General features: G+C 40.0%; 1 protein-coding gene across 2 annotated transcripts; it reads right to left on the bottom strand.

Annotated features, from left to right (window-relative positions):
• Positions 1-399: 399 nt before the first annotated feature.
• On the bottom strand, positions 400-18982 carry LOC130552095 (kelch-like protein 25). Of its 2 annotated transcripts, XM_057330193.1 has the most exons (4): positions 18867-18975; positions 14708-14819; positions 12167-14014; positions 400-3664 (listed from the first exon to the last, which is right to left on the bottom strand). In XM_057330193.1, exons 2-3 carry the CDS (start codon positions 14769-14771, stop codon positions 12201-12203), a joined length of 1878 nt encoding a protein of 625 aa, XP_057186176.1. In that variant the 5' UTR covers positions 14772-14819; positions 18867-18975; the 3' UTR covers positions 400-3664; positions 12167-12200. The 2 variants fall into 2 exon arrangements, with proteins under 2 accessions (XP_057186176.1, XP_057186177.1); XM_057330194.1 differs by lacking the exon at positions 14708-14819 and having other exon boundaries at positions 18867-18982.
• Positions 18983-19322: the final 340 nt, after the last annotated feature.

Genomic DNA, 19322 nt, shown 5'->3' with positions numbered 1-19322 from the left:
TGAATTGCTTATAGTTGATTACAAAAACCCGTCTATGATTCTTTCTTCTGTGGAACACAATAGAATATATTTTGAGAAATGTTTCTGTCGTTTTGTGTCTATACAATGGAAGTCAATGGGGTCCAGTGTTGTTTAGTTACCAATGTTCTTCAAATATCTTTTGTGTTCTGCAGAGGAAAGAAAGTCATACAGGTTTGAAATGACATGAGGGTGAATACATTTTCATTTCTGGATTCAGCATGACAATGTGTATGAATGGTTGAAAAACATGCAAGGTATTTTCAACCCATGACTTGGTCAGAAAGACACAAACCCAACCGTTGGGTTTTAAATCAACCTAGAAAATGTCCTTATCTGACCCAGCCATGTGTTGCAACAACACAGCATTTTGTGCTCTTTCTTTCTTACTTTATTTATAAAGCACATTCACACAACACTCAGTTGATCCAAAGTGCTGTACAATACAGCTAAAAATAAACACAATTAGTTACACAATACAACACAACAAAAAAATCACAAATACAGATGATCTCAGCTACAGTTAAAATCAACAGACAGTAGGTGTTTGGTAGGGAGTGGAACCTTGATCTAGGAACAGAGAGGAGACCAAGATTACTAGATCTCAGGGGCCTATTTGGTCTGTGAAAAGAGATTGCTTCAGAGAGATATAATGGTGCTTGATTATGCAGAGATTTAAAAACAAAGGTTAAACATTCGAAAACAATTCTAGATGATTTGTTTCTAGAATCATTGTGCTGAAACGACCAGGTTAATTTATAACCCAGCGGTTGGGTTTGTCGCTTGTTGACCCAACCATGCATGGGTTATAAATAACCCTGCGTTTTTTGTGTACTGGGGCTAATGACCAGTAATCCAGTAATCCAGATTGTTAAATGCGAGTCTAAAGAAATCAGACCGAGACATCAGCTGTGAAGCACGATCAAAGAAGTGTGATCTCAGCTATCACTTTTACAAATGTGAAAATGAGACCATGTTCATCACCATTTCCCTAGACAGAGCCTAAAATTAAAAGCAATTATACACTTTACGCTTTATGAATTCTTTTTTGTAAAACATTTCGATGTGAAAGGATCCCAGACAATGAAAATGTTTTAAATCAATAAACCACACTTTAAGGCACTTCACGGGACAAAGCAACACAGAATTATTGCACAAATGAAAAGCGTCCACAGAGGCATCTAACTCCACTAGTTTTTTCCAAAATGTAACCTTTTTAACCAAAAACAAATATTGGAAGTGTTTCTGATCATTATAATAAGTTGCTATTATTTGTAAAGTTTTAGTTTGGCACGATTTTCTGCATTACGCTATTTACAAATTGGCATCGCGTTTTCCTGCTGTTCACAACACCATTAAAACAAATGAAAAGAGATGGAAAAAACATCTCATTCTGTGAAGCTTAACATCTGAGATTTTGTATTCGTTGTAAATTCAAAGCCCGCAGGGTTTAGTAAGGCTCTGTGAAGTTCTTGAGAAGTTGTTAAGGATTTCGTCGAATTGTTTCAGGGAATTTTTAACCAGGCAATGAAGCCCTGTTCAAATATACATGAGCGAGATGCTTTGGAGCCTCGATTACGCTCTGGTTCACAGAAAACGGAGGCCAAACACACTTCTGAATTTCAATTAGCAAACCCTCTCTGCGTGAGGCTGCCGGTGTTGCCGGTCACTAACCACAAAAGTTACACTGTGCGCAACGAGAGGATATGCAAATAAATGTTACATTTATGAAATCACAACTTTGTGAAAAACAGAATAACATATGATAGTAATACAGGTCAAAGGTCACCCCAAAAAACAAAACGCATATTTAAAATAGTAAGATTGAAAGAGCATTATTAAATACGGTAGTATAGTAATGATAATCTAATGGAATTACAATTTTTGGATTGAATTTGGCATGTTTTCTGGTTTAAGCATCATCAACACTGCCATATGTGCACTTCAACGTAGTGAAGGTCTCTTGCTTTGGTGTCTACGAAGGAGCTTAAGGGCTGTTATTTGAGATCTATCCTCAGGGCGAGCAGGTGGCGTGTAAGACAACGTGAGTGGCAGGAGGGACTAGACTCAACATTCTTGCCTGGCAGAGGATTTACCTTCTATTCACCCAGGGTGCTCAATCTCCAAATGCCTGTGCCCTTGTCAGGGCTGGAGGGCTCTTCTCACCCCTTCCCAGAATGCACTAGGCTGTCAGCCCGCGATCAATAGTTTTAAAAGGAAATTGCAAAGAAGTTGACTCTATGCAGACAAAACTGTGCAGATGTTTTGTAGAGGTTTTTGATCATCGGCCATAAAAACTTACACTAATTACTCAATTCAGCGACATGTCAATACTTGTCATGCCAGACGCAACTTCCCGCAGTGGATAAAATTTCTAATTTTGAAGCAATCTAAAAAAAATCCTTCTGGATTTAGTTTGGGCATTATACGATTTACCTAATAATGTAAAGCTCTTCCCTGTTACATAAAAGAAAGAACAACGGGATGTTTCATAGAAGAGCGTTTAAAAATAGAACTCTGTTTTCAAACCTTCAGGGTGCTTATGAAACCAGTCTGCAAGCATCAAAAAATCATTTATTCAAACCCTTCAATCGACTGAGTGCGTAACAAACACGTCTACCAGAAATTCAGTTCACAAAGACGCCAGTGGGATTTTCAGCATAATCCCTAAATGTCCTCTTCAAATGGAAATGTTGAGCAGGGAGGCATTTACATTAAAGACAAAACTCCCTCCGAAAACAAAACTTAAATCGTTGTTCCTTTTCAAGCGTCCGTAAAACTGAGCGAGAATATCAACCCTTCATTTCAGAGTTACTGTTATTCTAAAAACATAATCCAGGGGTGGAAAACATCAATACCCTCATCATCCAAAATTATACATGTAGTATCATGTGCAGTTTTTGCATTCAGTATTCTGATACAAACACAAATTAAATGCATTTTATCAAATGTGTACACCTTCAGTAATCTGAGAAATGTTCCAAAATCTTAAAATGAAAGTTGTGCTGTGGAATCTATACGAGTTCAGGTTAAAATCACAGATTCTTTAAGTACAGGTCAAATCCTGCTCGAGCAAGCTTGCACTTTCCCATGGGGATGTTCTGCTGCTGCATATCTGTAGATATTCAACCGTAGGTTCGTCCATCCCATAGATGCATTGTAGCATTCCATGTACTGGAAGCAATGGAACGCGACCATAGACATGCTGCGCTGGCAGTTTTAGTGAAAGAAATCATGCAAAAATCAAGTCTCGGCAACATTAATGTAGCTCCCAAAATGACAACTGCAGGAATGTTCTTGCCCTCGGGTCGGGTTGCAAAAGTGTTTGTCACACTAGCAAAAACACGAAAGACCCGTGAAACAGAGCAGAAATTGGTGCAAGAGGTTATTGTGTCATCATGCCTCTGATTTGGCAATGAACAAGCATTGGCTTAGCTTTGTGCTGTAGGGAGAAGAACACAAAGGCCTCCCTTCTCAGATAGTTTTTTCCTCTTCAGCAATGGATAGTCGGTTTGTTTTCAGGCTCTCTGCAGAGTGGCCGTGAGCAACCGCCCGCCACGCCACGCCCAGCAGAGGTGCTTCGGGCCAGCCAATGACAATCCAGTCCTACTGTGCTCCATTCAGTGTGGTCAGAGGACCATGGCACCTGCAACGAGAGAAATGTATCGCATAAAACCAGACTTCCTGAATACACAAAGCCACGCACTGTAATCTGAACCCATCCACTGCACTTGATGCAAATGTGGCAAGCTATTTGAATTTATTGACTGAAAAAGGGAGCTAGTACAACTCACGCCATAGGTTGCTTCAAAATAGAAAGGGTATAGAAAGGAAAGCACATTTCACAAGTCATTTTGACCATTACGATCAATGAATCTTTAGCTAAGCTATCGTATCTCTAGTAAACTCTGCATGGTGGAAATATACAATTCGTTGTGTGTGGAAGATGTTTGTAGCCTAATTTGTAGCTAAAAGGTTGTGTCTGTGTCAATAACTAGGTTAAAAAACAAACCAATGGGTAGAAAATGGCAAACAAAAGAGGACAGTACATTCTCAATGTAGTTTTCAACACAGAACTTTTAAAAATGGCATAGAGAAATCAATAAGATTTTCAATATTAAGAATGAACCTTCCGTCACACAAATATTTATGTAGATCCTATTAATTTCACAGATCTGATTCTGTTCTGACAGGTTAACTTGTACATGAACTGGAAAGCACTACTGAAAACTGTTCAAACTTAGACAGCATTCAGTAATAAACAGCAGTAGTTTTAAAGACTCTAAACCTTAAAACTTTCTGAATGTCACTGACGCAACATCTATGTGTGCTATTGCCTTTGAAGAAAGACTCATGGAAAAGCCCTCTGGGCAGGTTAAATAGAGTGCGTAAATCTAATACCTCTGTGCCTGCTTTCCGAAAGTCTTCTAAAAAGTATACAAAGACCTTGATACAAATATTATCTATAGCCGAACAATTTCATGAAATTACAACTCTACACAAAACAACGCAAGGCAACTATATAGTTAATGATTGTCCTATTTTGGCAATATTCAAATTATAATTATACTATTGAAACAAAAACAACAAGAGAAGCATTTCAACATCAAGTTAACTTGGGAACTGGATTCGATATGTAGGAAGTGAACATTTTAAGGAATAAAATATTCCCAAATATACTTTGGGGATTACTACATTAAAAAACAACCAGCAGAAAGATACCTAAAAATGGGTCATTCAATCTCAAGTAGTCCAAAAATGATCAAGTTTGAACAAGAATGTACAAAATATTTACAAATGTACATTGTAATTTACATTAAAGATCAATTTTGGTTTAAGGATTTAGAACCATCCTATGTTGAGGTATCTATAAACATTTGTTTAACCAAAATATGTTGCACGCCATGACACAAAGATGTCTGCTATGGTTCAACCAAGTAAAATAAACTCGGTTTGTCAACAACAAAAAAAGATGGTCAAGAAACATCCATTGGCCCACATGAGGTGGACTGACCCAAATTGATCTATTTTTATGCTGGAAGTCAAAATTTGCCACTAAAGAACTAGAATGAGACTACACATTTGCTTAAATGAATAAAATAACTTTCATCTGAATGTATTAAAAACATCCGTTTCTGAAGTCAAGGGATAGCTCCGGATGGAAATTAAAACCGATTCAAATAAAAATCTTATAGCAAAATTTGATTAAACATATCTACAGTAGGACATGCTTATCAAGAGCAGACACTGAAGTCTAGTCTGTGGGGTTACAGTGGACATGACATTACTGCCTAATGCGTTGATGATACGGGATCAAATTAAGGACTGATTACAGTGAGCCGGTTTCATTCCAGGAAATGGAGAGCCACTGCCACAACTGTACAGCTAAGTGCGTAAATCCACGGTTAGCCGGCATTTAGCAGACCGCAAGCGTCACTGAGGATGAGCCTCATGGGAAATCCAGCCGTTTGCTACCTGTATCAGCCTTTAGCTACCAGTAGGGTGAACTGTGGATTCTGCCAAAACATCATGTTTCCTGCTTCTGTAACATGCATGCCACAAAAAGAGATCAGATTAAAATGGCCCAATCGGATTTACGGCCTCTGTGACAAGAAAACAATTAGCTGGTTTAGGTTTTCTAAAGGCCCCTCCTTTATGGGAGGTTGTGGTGTTTGGCAAAGGGACAGGACTGATTCAACTGGCAAATTACCTGGATTAGTGGAACACAATGCTGTCCAGTGGAACAGCACTGTTGGCAGAAAAGGCAGTAAGTCTTATTGAGGACATATGCCATGTGCTACAACAATGTCAAACGGGTGTCATTACTGGCCAACAATCTGCCACGTCTGCATATTTCCTATTCACTTTACCTGAAGCTTCTGTACACAATTTAAGCCTTGATAAAAAGGTTTTAGCCAACTTGTACCTGCAAAGCATGTTTACACAACAGATTGAAAATCTATGTTCCTGTCTGGGGTGTTGGCTGACTACATTCTACAGACCATATATTCAGTGTTCACCACACAAAAACATGGCTCCAGACAAGAAAATCAATTAAGGAGCCATCGGCGAGGTGCGAGTTGTGCTATGATTGGCCAGTTAACCAGTGCGTAGTGATTGGTCGAATACTGCAAGCGTGTGATGGAATTGTGACGCCTCTTACCATATTTGGAACATCGGGTTCCAAAGCAATTGTACTGACAGGTACGCCCACCTTACTTGCGTTTACATTTGGGCGGTTTTAGTCAAATCATACCACGACACGAACTGATGTAGATTTGTGTGGGTGTGGTTACACGAGGCGTTTCAGGCAGGTCTGCGTGAGTATTCGCTTTTAGATAGAATACATCTTTTGTTCCGACACTTTAATTTTTGCAATTTTACATGTCTAATACATATGCACTGGTGTTTATTTAAAGTGAAAGTGACCTATTAGTCAGATATGGTGACCCATACCCGAAATGTAACCTCTGCATTTAACCCATCCAGAGAGTAGCGAACACAAGTACACCCGGAGCAGTGGGCAGCTATCACTGCAGCGCCCGGGGAGCAAGTAGGGGTAACCTCAAGGGCACCTCAGTCGTTACCCGCCGGCCCTGGGAATCGAACCGGCAACCTTCTGGTCACGAGTCCGACTCTCTAACCATTAGGTCACTACTGCCCACTACATGCATGGGCAACTTATAACACACCAAAGACAGAAAAACACGTGTTCGCGCCATATGACCCCTTATATGAAAAAAGAGCCAGTGTACCGAATCCCAGAAAGAGAGTTGTGCAGGTAAACCTCACTTTCCGACCCCAAGACACGAAAATCAATTAAGGAGCCATCGGCGAGGTGTGCTATGATCAATTGGAGCTAGAGCACCAAGAGGTGCTCTAGCTCTGTTTGCTGTGACAGATTATAGTGAGCCTGAGGACGAACAATGTGATATTTGAGACGTTTAAAACGAAACTAACCACGAAGTTCAGGGAATGTAATTTATCTGTCTATTACTTGAGACACCACTGGATTATTTCAAATCCGTTCAAAGCGAGAACAAACAACAACAATTCTCTTGTTAAAGGCGGGGTGTCCGATTTCTCTTAGCCGTTGTTGATGTTCAAATCACCAAAACAAACACACCCCTACCCCCATCTTATGCTTTCGTCAGCGCTCGGCTCAAGTAATGTCCGTCCTGTGCACTGTGCACCTTACTGCTGATTGGCTACAAGGTTGTTTTGGTACTCGGCCCGACTTAGTCTAAACAAGCATAATTCGGAAATCGGACACCCCACCTTTAAGTTTTATTTGAAGTCATCTTTACATTGTGTTGTGAACATGCAGAAAAATGTAATTATTACAAACTAAAATCAACATAATGTATTAACACAACCCCTTTTTTGCTTTAAACTCTATAAACAATAATACAGTATATATTAATATGGTCTTGACATGCACCTTTTCTGTTGGTTCAAATGAATTCAGAGTACAAATTTGGTTCAGTGTATTCAGAGTTTAAATAGTCGTCTTGGCATCAATCAATAACAAAGCTTCTCTGCCTCTTTTTAAATAAGCAGAACCAAATCTGCTATCAACTGCATTCAAATAAACAGTATAGACAGGCAGCATTATAAGACTATTTGAACACATTTACACACATTTATATTTGTGGACAAATGGAAACCCAAATTTTAGTGCAGAATTAACATGAAAAGTCTTATGAGGAAAAACAACTATGTAAACAAAACATATGAGAGGGAATATGGATGTAACGATTCACCGTGAGCCGGTTGAAAATCGGTTATAATGAGTGACGATTCAAATCGGTTGAGGTGTGAACTGAATCGCAATACATTTTTTGAACAGCAGGGGCCGCTATTTTCACTGCAAATCTAAGCGTGGACATGCTGATATTTCTTAAATGCAAAAAAATCCAAGAAAAGCTCAGACAGTATTAGTTTGTTTATATTAAAGAAACTTTTTCTATTATTAATTTGTTATAAAATTGCAGTTTAGTTTTGTTATTTGAAATAAAACATTATTTTATTATACAAAGAAACGTGAAGCATTTAAGAAATAATGCAAGGGAAGTTGTTCATTTCTAATTAGTTTCAACTCGTTTTGTAAAAATAAATCGTGAATAAATCGCATCGTGAGATCAGAATCGTGACTCGCATCGCATCGTGAGCTGAGTGAATCGTTACATCCCTAGTACACACAACAGGATAACGAAAAGTACGTCATTTAAATATGTAAGTTCGTGTTATGTGGCTCTTAAAAAATAATTTGCCGCCTGTGTTTTGAACTTTGTAAAAAATCTGCGCGTTTCAGAGAGGCGGGGCAAAGAGGAGATACAAACAGCATGGTATGTTGAAAATACAGGGCTTTTGAACCTTAAATCCTGTATACACATTGCACTACATCTAAAACAAACCATAATATTCATTATAGCAGTGTCATACGACCCTTTTAAGTGCGGCGCTTCTGTTGGAAACGAGTAAATTTGCATGGTCCCCAGTCTCTGCAAAAATATCACTCGCAAATTAATATTTTTGGTCGCAAATGTGACCGCTTTAGTCGCAGTCTGGAGCCCTGAAAAAGCACTTTTTTTCTGAAATTACAGATGCAAATGCTATCAGACTCCATTCTGAGGGAGATTCCAAAACACAAGTAGCTTCAGAAGTCCAATACCAGGTAGAAAGCACAAAAGATGCCAAGGTGGGCATGTGTGTATACTGTTTGTATAATTCACTCAAAAATTTTAATTGTTTAATGTCATTCGAAACCTGCATGATTTTCTTTCTTCTGCATAACACAGAAGTATTAAATTATGTATTACATGAAGTCATGAACGCGCATCGCAGAACAGAGCAAGGCGAGCATTTGTGTTTATAAAGCATATACATTTTTATTTATTTTAGAAAATGACCGATCGTTTCGCTAGATAAGACCCTTATTCATCGTCTGGTATCGTTTAAAGCCCTTTGGAGCTGCACTGAAACTGTATTTTTGACCTTTAACCGTTTGGAGTCCATTGAAGTCCACTATATGGAGAAAAAACCTGAAATCCTTAATTTCTTTTCGACTAAAGAAAAAAAAACATCTTGGATGACATGGGGGTGAGAAATTATCATGAAGATTTATTTTGAAAGTGAACTACTCCTTTAACACTACAATGATTCTTTAGCATTGACTAAGCAGCAACATAAACCACCACAGACTGCAGTGCAGGGACAACTGAGGTAACGTACGACTAATGTTACAAATACAGAAGCTGAAGGTCATCTGTTGTCAGATCAGAGGAGGAATATAATGCAGGATATAAAATGAACGACTTAGATGCATATTAAAATATATATTTAAAAAAAATAGTCATTAACATTAGGTATCAAACACTAAAATCTGTTCCTTATGCTTATTTTCTAGAAGGCATAAAAATCTTCTAAAGTCTATGAAATCTATGGAAAAACTGGTAACACTATATTAAGGTACACAAATTCACTATTAACTAGTTGCTTATTAACATTCATATTGGTTGTATATATGTACGTATGAATGCCTTATACTACATTCCTTAATCATACCCAGTACCTAAACCTAAAAACGACCTTATAAGCAGTATTTATGAGTTTATTAAGGCAAAAGTCGTAGTTAATAGTTAATATTAAGAAATGGACCCCAATCTAAAGTGTGACCAAAAAACTATAATGTCAAATCCAACTGATGTACCCATGCATGATTTTCGGCAAGTCATCTGATAATGACGCTAATATCCGATTTAGACGGAGGGATTCAATTAACACACAGTCCATTTCTGCTTTCTAAAATGAATTACATGTAGGTACTCTCCTCCCTGGCTGCTGCAGATTGTAAAATATTTATGGACTGAAAGTGGAATCCCATCCCTGTACCAGCCATTACATCATTTGAGGGGCTTATTCTTCTCTGTTTTGCTTTTCTATAAAGACACACAGAGCTGTTCCAGTGGAGTCCAACAGGTATTTTAAGCAAAAAAGAGCACAGAGCTCTCCGAATACACTGCTCGCCTCCATAAATTCTTCATAGCGAGAGATTCAAGACCCATTAGCCTTTGGTTTTATTTTACTGCTTCAGAAATGGGAGAATTTAGAGAGGCTAAACAGGGTAAAGAGAGACGATTGGGCGAGCCCAGCTGTTGCAGCACATTCGATTTTGCACTTCCTGTGGGCGTTTCTGGAGCATCACGCCGCTGTCAACATCCATCGACAGGCCCGCCAGGGCGTCCTCCAGTCATTCTGAATTTGTACCCCCCGGGGCTAATTATAAAAACCAGCTTTTGCTAGGCCACCTGCTTTACTGTGAAATGACTTGTGGTGTGAACAGAGTCGCTGGCTGGTGAAAAGTGCTAATGATTACTCACAGAAGTAATCATTTTTCTAATCCTCGGAGTCTGATAGTCCCTCCCCAGGCAGCCTAATGTGGGTGACACAAGTGAGAAATGTTCAGCTGACTGTTAGGATGCATTCATGGGGATGCTTTCGGAATAACTGCACAAGAGTAATGGGTGTGCTTAGACACAAGACTTCTCAGAGAATAGTGGCTCATTCAAATATTGTAAATCTGACATTATAGTGCTGAGAGACGAGCGATCATAATTGCATAAGAAACGATAATGGCTCTAACATGGCTAAATAAGTACGACTATCATAATCAAGCCTAATGCGTACAGACAATAAACATTACATTTTTACAATGCAATACAAAAGTTATTTGCATTATGAACCCACAAGGGGTGGGTCTAAAGACATAATTCATAATGCTATGTTTGCCGTCATGGGAAAATGAACATTGTGTAATTAATTAATAGGAAAAGCGCACATTTGAAAATCATTACGGTGGCTTTATTGTGTATTTGATGGGAAACAAGTGCACTCAAGTATTCTCATCCTCTCTCCTCACTACTGTAGCTGTAATTACAGACACTAAGCCACTTTGTGCTTTCCCACTCAACCTGATAGTCAATTGACAGAAAGGGCTTTGTAATGTGGATCACAAATTAATATTTCAATGGCTTGTGAATGTGGACGCATCACACCAATTGACTGAGAACATGTGAGATGTTGAAGCTTCAACCTTCATCCATTCTCAATACATTCTTAAAGGTCCAGTGTGTAATTTTTGGGAGGATCTATTGACAGAAATGCAATATGATATACATAACTGTCTTTAGAAGTGTATAAAGATCTTACATAATGAAGAGTTATGTTTTTATTACCTTAGTATGAGCTATTTCTGTCTACATACACCGCAGGTCCACTTACATGGAATTCACCATGTTGTTTCTACAGTAGCCCTAAATGGACAAACTACTCTATAGAGCGCATTTCGTAAATACGTTATCTCCTTCGGGAAAGAAACAAAAATGTAACAACATCTTAGTTCTGTGTCAGCCACCGTAGTGCTTCGAAATGGAGGGGCGGCGTGAGCCATTAGTTGCAAAACCTCACAGCTTGATGGCGCTAAATTTCATACAATGAACCTTAACAAAATAGTTCACCCAAAAATAAAACACTCCGTCATCATTTATTCACCCTCATATCATTCAAAACCTATATAAAAGAAGATATGTTGAGAAATTTGTCAGTGGTTTTGTCACCATGCAATGCAAGTCAACGGAACAATGTTGTTTGTATACAAACGTTCTTCAAAAATACTATTTTTCTGTTCTTCAGAAGAAAGAAACTCATACGGGTTTTGAATGACATGAGGGTGAATAAATTATACATGAATTCTCATTTTTGGATGAACTCTCCCTTTAACCGACAGCCACTTCTCTAGAATATTGCTGAATCTATTTGCTAGACATCACCACCCTGATCCACTCTCAAAAGCCTCAAAGGGGATGAGAGCACTCAGCTGCTTTCAAAGAGGGCTGCCAAGTCAAATTTAGCATTTTGGCATGCAGTTATCTCGACAGAAATCACTGTTTATACATCAATGTCAACAGCCTGCTGACTTCAGATCCTCTTAAGCCTTGAATTATGACTGAAGCAGAATTTAAGCACCTACAATACACAGCGATTCTGTTGTGCACTGTACAAAGATAAGAACATACAGATGTTTGACAGAATAATCATTTCAGCAGTGTTCAGCACATAAAAATGAATGAGATGTATAAACTCTTACCCAGATCATCTCCATACGCTTCAACCGGAGTCACCTAGGCAGGAAGATGTTTCCAGGTGCTGACAAACGCTGTTGGAATCAGTGAATAAGGCACGGTCGTAATACTGTTCCAGCTATCAGACGTCGGGTCATAACAATCTAGAGTTTTACACCGCTGCGTCCCAAAGTAACCCCCTACAACATACAGTTTATTCCCAGAGGCCACAGCATGGCAGCTCATTCTTTTGGAGGTCATGTCACCCACACGTGTCCATAGATTGGTCTCGCAGTCGAATCGGTATGCGGATGCTGCAGTAAACTCCGTGTCTCCACCCATTATGAATATCTGACTGCCGAGGACCGCAGCAGCCGTGTATCTCCAAGGTTGCGGGCACTCTGCAGCTATGGTCCAGCGATTCTCAATGGGGTCGTAACACTGGACCTTGGAGGCCTTGTCCCTGTGGATGGTTGTTCCACCAAACACGAAAAGTTTTAGTTTTGCACTGACAACTGCTGCATTGCTGACACCATCCCGAAGTGGTGCCATCATTGTCCATTTGTTGGTTAGTGGGTCGTATCGCTCGACCTGTTTGAGAGACACTGAAGGGGAGGCCGGGAAGACACCTGCTATAGCAGTGTGACCCCCAACAACATAGAGGCAGTTTTCAAGTTCAGCCGAGCCGTGACCAAAACGCGCTATTAACATTGGGGCGCCTTTCGACCATTCTTCGTGAACAGTGTCGTATATCCAAACGTCCTTCGATACTCCATTTTCCGACCCCCTTCCTCCGGTCACGTAAACCTTGCAGCCAATGGCACATGCGCTGAATTCCTTCCTAGGACTGGGAAGATCTGATTTTGGGATGATCTCTTTTGCTTTGTGGTCCACTTGGTAGATTTTATCACACATGAAGGTCTGGCCCCCAAGAATGAGCAGGGTGTGCCCAGCTTTCCGAGGCCTGGCGCAGGGGCTGGTGACGACACAGTCATTCTGAAGAATCTTCTTCTTGCACTGCATTGCCTCATCGACGATCAGTCTGCTTCTTTTATCCGACATCACAAGTTCTTCACATGCAACAGCCTCAATGAGGCATTCCGAAGGCAACAATGCAAGGCGTATTCCTCCTAGCAGATGGGGAAGATAGTCTCTGCGGCTATCCAAGTCATATCGAACCCAGCGCATGACTGCGTTGAAAACGATCTGTTCGTCTTCAATCTCCAGCTCGTCGCTGAGGATGAGATCCATAAGCTTGTCTTTCGAGAGGCTACAGAAGTCTTCCGTGTCTCGAAGAATCTCAAAGTGGATGAGGCACATCCTCCATGACAGCTCATAGAGGCGCTTGCACTGATGGGCATCGGAAAGCAGCATCATCCCCAGGCAGTTCGACGCATACAAGTTCTTCTCCAAAAACTCTGCTGCTGCATCGCGGATATCATGAAATTGCAGCATGTCTCCGGCCTCGAGAAGTGACTCCGCATTCTCCTCGTTGATGATGATGCGTGAGGAGTATGCAAAGTCCAACAGCAGCTCCAGAACCTCCGGGTGAACGCTGTCACGGAAGTTAACTTCGTTGTCCAGGCTCTCGCGGAGGCCGCCGCTAAACATGGCTTCAAAATAGCGGCTGCATGCTGCGAGCACAGCTCGGTGGCAGGGAAAAGAGCGGTCGCCAGCCCATAGCGTTACATCTGTAAACATGCACTGTTTGCGAAGGGTGTTGAGGTGGGTGAGGACACTGTCTGGATGGGAGGGCTTGTGGAAGAGCGAGATGTTCATAGAACCTGTGCTCGTTCTCGACTTGCGGTTTTCGTGGACGCTGACAGACATCTTTTCCGGCACATCCAGGTTTTCACTGGTTCCAATATCTCGAACTAACAAAACACAAAATCACAGTATGAGAGGTTGGCTAGCTCTTTGCAGTTAATTTCAGTATTAATCAAAGCTGTACAGAAGTTATAAAATGGATGTGTATGGTGCTGTATCAACAAAGTTGAGAGCAGACTAGCGTCACATTTGTTAGCTGCAGACAAATGAACTGAGTCTTGGAAGATTAGCTTTAGCAGAGTTATCTTTTTAATCTTTTGTACAGCCTCGGTGTTAATCTTACAAAAAAATTTGTATTGCTCGAATGGTATTTGTATATTTGATTTTAAGGTAGATATGTACACATGATTTGGTAAAATCCAGACAGTTTTGCCTCAAAGGGGTTAAACCGTCTGCCGTTCCAGACTAATCTTTAAGCAGCAAGCGTTCAATGTTACCAGTGGCTCTTTGTGTGATTGAATGTGCTTGCATGCGAACCGGATTCTTTGACACGATTTGAGACTATTGCGACGAGAGAAGGAGGCGAGCATGCACGAACATCAGCGGGGTCTTTATGGTTCACACTCTTGGGGTGACAAGCATCACAATGCCAGAGGTTGACCACAAAGGTCACAGAGCTATCCGTGCAGAAAGCTATGCAGGAGGATAAGGGCAACCGGGAGGCTGGTATGAAGGGAAGAGGGGTTAGATGCAGAGCTGCTGAAGAGAAAGGGGAGCAAGCAGGAGTCTAAACCACTTACAGCGGCAAAAACTTCTGGCCCACGCACAGGCACTGACAGTGAGGATGTGAGGGGGGGTCTGCATTGGTCCAAACAAAGTGTCCCCTCAACAGGCCAGGCTGACAAAGCTGTCCTTTACGGGGCCAAGAAGGAACAAATGAAAAAGATGTCTCATTTTTTCTTATAAAACACTCTCTCTGAAATGACAGACTATACAGTACATCGCAAGATTTTTTTGGCCTAAATGTTGCATAATTCTGTGACCATAGTGTTTTGGTCAGGTTTGTAGCTGAATGAAAGAAAACACGGTTGAAGAAAGAAAGCCACTATTATTTCACAGCTTGACGAAACTTCCGTGGAGTTCCTGCATAGTTCATCCCATCGCCCATGGTGACCATCACTCAACAGCATGAGCCGTGCCAATGTTGCTGAATCATTCAATGTGAACAAACTACCTATCCATGCGGATATTCTCACCAGCGTGAATGACACCTTTTAATTGCAATGCTACTAACAGGCACAAAGGTTTTTCTCTCATTGAATGTTCTTCCTCTGTAAACATCCAGCCTCCTCAGTGAAAAGAACCTGGAAAGGCTATTTAGTCAGAGGATGTTGGTATTCCAGTGCTGTATTTCAGCAGCCTACAGCAAAGTGGGAAGGAAGTAGTTTTTTTATTTGTGTAAAGTCAAAAGCTGACAACCTCACTGGTTTTAGAAAGCTCAATGAATCACCGATCTGCATGAAGCTCATTCGCGAAACAAAGTGCTACTGTCAGGTTGATTCACTATCTGACAAACACAGGAAAGCCTGTAAGAGTTTATCTTCATGCTGTACCTATATCTTCAGCCAATAACTTCAACAAATGATTGCAATACACAGTCCAAAAAGTTAAGACCAAACATAATTTTTGTGATTTTATTTAGAGTGTGAGATACAGCCCAAAATTCACCATGTGTTTAATACTTTTACTATAAATACCATGGTTAAACTATATTTGCGTAGTTGACAAACGTCAGCTGTAAATGTGTCCTATGGCATGACAGCAAAAATTTTGATAAAACGTAACAATGAAGATAAATCTCTCTTATGCCATTTTACATTAAATATTAATAATATAAAATAATATAACTGACGTATTTTTTAAATATTTTTTGCAGTCACATCATTGGACATGTTCGGTCTGTATGTTAAAGGGATAGTTCAACCAAAAATGAAAATTCTGTCATCATTTACTCACCCTCAGATTGTTCCAAACCTTTATACATTTCTTAGTTTTGCTGAACACACAAGAAGAAATTTGGAAGAATGTCAGATCTTACCCACCATTTACTGCCATAGTAGGGAAAATAAATACTATGGGAGTCAATGGGGGGTGAGATTTGTCAATTTTCCAGATATGTTCCTGTGTGTTCAACAGAAAAAAGTCATTAATACATGTATGGAACAATCTGAGGGTGAGTAAATGATGACAGAATTTTCATTTTTGGGTGAAGTATATCCCCTTAAAGGCAAAGTAGATCATTTGGAAAATGCTAACGTTTGCCTGCTAGCAGTGCAGTGCGCAGTGGGATGCAAAATACGCTGACTGAAAATGTACACATGACGTATCATTGCCCTCGGACCGAGGGCAGTAATTGGTCCAACGTTTTTTGACCCTACGCCTTTCACAGACGATATATAATTATAAAAATACCAATGTTTCGCTTTACTTATTGATTGCTATCAGGATGTTAAGAGACTTCCAAACAGCATGACAAAAAACGTTTCTGGACAGGATTGCCTACTCTGCCTTTAACTAACCATATATGTTGTTGTGAGAATTATAAACACACAAAAAAATCAATTTAAAACAAAAAAACTGTGGTTACTATAGTTCACTTCTGTAATAAGCAATAGTAAAGTAATGTAAAGGTCATGCAACCTTGCAGGAGTTAACAACAGCCAGTGAGGTTAAACTAAAGCTTGTTGACCTGTGGCCTGTATCACAAAGCCGGTTTTTACCCAGGTAAGTTAGCGTTTAGTTTGAGCATACTCTGAGTTTTCGGGCTCCCGAAGGTGGATTGGTTTTGAGTGGGTTTCGTCGCCATGGTAACTTAGGCTACACAGCTAACCTGCTCCGGAGCAGGTTTTATTCTGGGTTAGAGATCACAAACCAAAACTGTACCACTCAGTTCTGAGAAAAGTGACATATATCTGATGCAGTGACACCACTCCCCATAGATATCAAAACTAGATACAGCATTCAAGCTCTCCCAGCCCGCCATCTTGGAAAGGTCCACTGACGTCACTCACAGTTTGCTAGAATGCCACAACACTGCGCAGCCATGGCATTTTAATTCCCAAAAAATTGGATACCCTTTCGTCGTAGTCATGTGTTAGTGTAGGAAATATAATGTTAGAGTTTACACAACAACAAATATGTTTCCATAATCATACACAGTCAGCTTGCTCTTGAGTGTTAACGGACCGGCTTGGCAGGGTTGCCAGATCTGTGAAACAAAATCCTTCATAACGAGCCTAACGTCCCTAGTCCAAATAACAGAACTTAACATTCATAAATAAAATAATCTTAAGATTGACAGCTATAACAAAATCCTTCCACTCCTAACCTGTGGATAAAACAAACCGAAGCAACAGTTACAAAGTAACCCAATTCCACTGGAAAGCCGCAGACTTGGCAACACAGACCGGTTCAATATGGCGGACGACCTAAGTATAGTGTCCCATGGAGACAGATGCTAATGCGGCATCTACTTTTGATATCTATGCCACTCCCCATGTATCTCTCACTCCAAATTAAAACAAATTTAAAAGATGTTAGAACTGCTATGCGTTTATTTGTATTGTATATTTAAATATATTAATTATAATTCAAAACACATTCATATAATTATTATGAGTTGATAATTAATATTAAACATGGCATCTGAATTAACAAACTATATTCGTATAAAACCAAACTTTAATATATAAAGCTTTTTAAAGTAATGAAGCATACATATTATCTTTTGATCTTTTTGTAAACCTATATAAATAATTTAAATTCAGTTGATTCTGTATTGATATGGTCAGTAGCTGCCTTCTCAAACTTTCACTGCAGCAGTGTTTATTCCTGCCTTGTAAATGTGTTTCAATTCATGACATTATTTCATAATGATCTCTTCATGTTCAAAAGAAAAGTGAATTGCGCTCATACTCGCGAGAAGTCAATCAAACTGATGATGCTTTCCATGTTCCGTGTGATTGGCTGTTTGCCGCACGTGTCGTACTTTCAGGTGCACGCGCCTCACAAACTCTGGATCAAACCTGAGTTGACGGAGAACGTTTATAATAGCGTTGTGCTACAGCTGAACCAGATCTAAACCAGGTTGGGTTTGTTTGGTTTTGTCAACTCAAAACTTACTCTGCAACTCAGTCATGTTTGTTCACCTCGCTTCGTGATACAGGCTGTTGACTTTTCTGGCACTGAAATGGCAATGAAATTCAATTTAAACTTTTATTATGACGAAGAGTTTTTTTACTGAAAAAGTACAAAAGCAGGCTTAAATAAAGAAACACGAGAAAGTTTAGACAGCAAGGACTATAAAAAGCTCTGTTTAGGTAAACCAGTGTGGCGAGAAAACAACGCAAAAAAGTCACTTTCTTACTGAACATCGGCTGTCCTGCGCGACAACTGTTTCAGAAATGCGCCCGCATACGAGATGAGAACTCAAGCTAGTTAGCCAGCTCGCTAGTCTACACTACAGCAATGTAAACAGACTCGAAGAACCGCATAACTTGCAAAGAGGTAAAACATAATTTTCAGTCATAATATAACTTAATTAGCATTACTGGCGACTGCTCAGTCAACGTAGGCACATGAGGAGAGCTAATGCTGTTAGCGGAGTCGTAACTTAAGTCAGTAACGTTAGTATCGGCATGCAGAAGAAAGACTGACAAACTCAAGCGATTAGAGACACGTAAAGAGCCCGGTATCCTTGTTATCTTCTGATTTACACCATTTCTGGAAGAAGCGAGAGATGGACATCAATCCCTATCTATATCTAATCCCGACTGAGTATATTGGCTTTTCCAGCTTTGACAAAACAGAAGAACAGTGCAGATGTTGGTAACAGGGTTATTCATTTGAGGCTTCTTCCACTAACATAAGAGCATTTTTAGAAAGACGTGACATACTTACAGTGTTACGAGCGCTAGTGACAGATCCCGACGTTGTGCGGTTTCGATACCGGTGAATGAATCATAGTTTGTTACCTCACGGCTGACTGACGGTATTACTTTGTTAACATTCCAACCCTCACTGATAAAAAACTGTGGAGTCTCCTGTGGTAATATCCAAACGCGGGGGGAACGGGCTTTAGAGAATGATTGACGTGGCGTTGGCCAATCACCGACTGGGAATTTATGCAAATTAAAAATGTAGCCAATAGAAGCGTTCCAACCTGACATTCGCCGATGTTTTCTGTATGAAGCGACAAATGGTGGAGTCGTGGGAGGAGCATCGCTGTGGACGATGACAGAACATCAAAACACCCGAAACGCAGTGAAACTGCTCTTTTGTGCGTACATACGTGTTTTATTGTATTTGCGTGCACAAGTGATAAATAAAATAATCATAAGTGGTTATCTGTGATTG

This window comes from Triplophysa rosa, linkage group LG3 (genome assembly GCF_024868665.1).
Source record: "Triplophysa rosa linkage group LG3, Trosa_1v2, whole genome shotgun sequence".
NCBI classification, from domain to species: domain Eukaryota; kingdom Metazoa; phylum Chordata; class Actinopteri; order Cypriniformes; family Nemacheilidae; genus Triplophysa; species Triplophysa rosa.
The sequence above is the reverse complement of the archived record's forward strand: the minus strand, read 5'-3'. Positions and strand labels throughout refer to the sequence as shown.

Coding starts and splice junctions, on each gene's coding strand:
- LOC130552095 (XM_057330193.1), bottom strand. CDS start 14,771: ATGCAGACCCCCCCTCACATCCTCACTGTCAGTGCCTGTGCGTGGGCC. Junction 14,015..14,707: donor GGCCAGAAGTTTTTGCCGCT/GTAAGTGGTTTA, acceptor GTGTTTTGTTAG/TTCGAGATATTGGAACCAGT.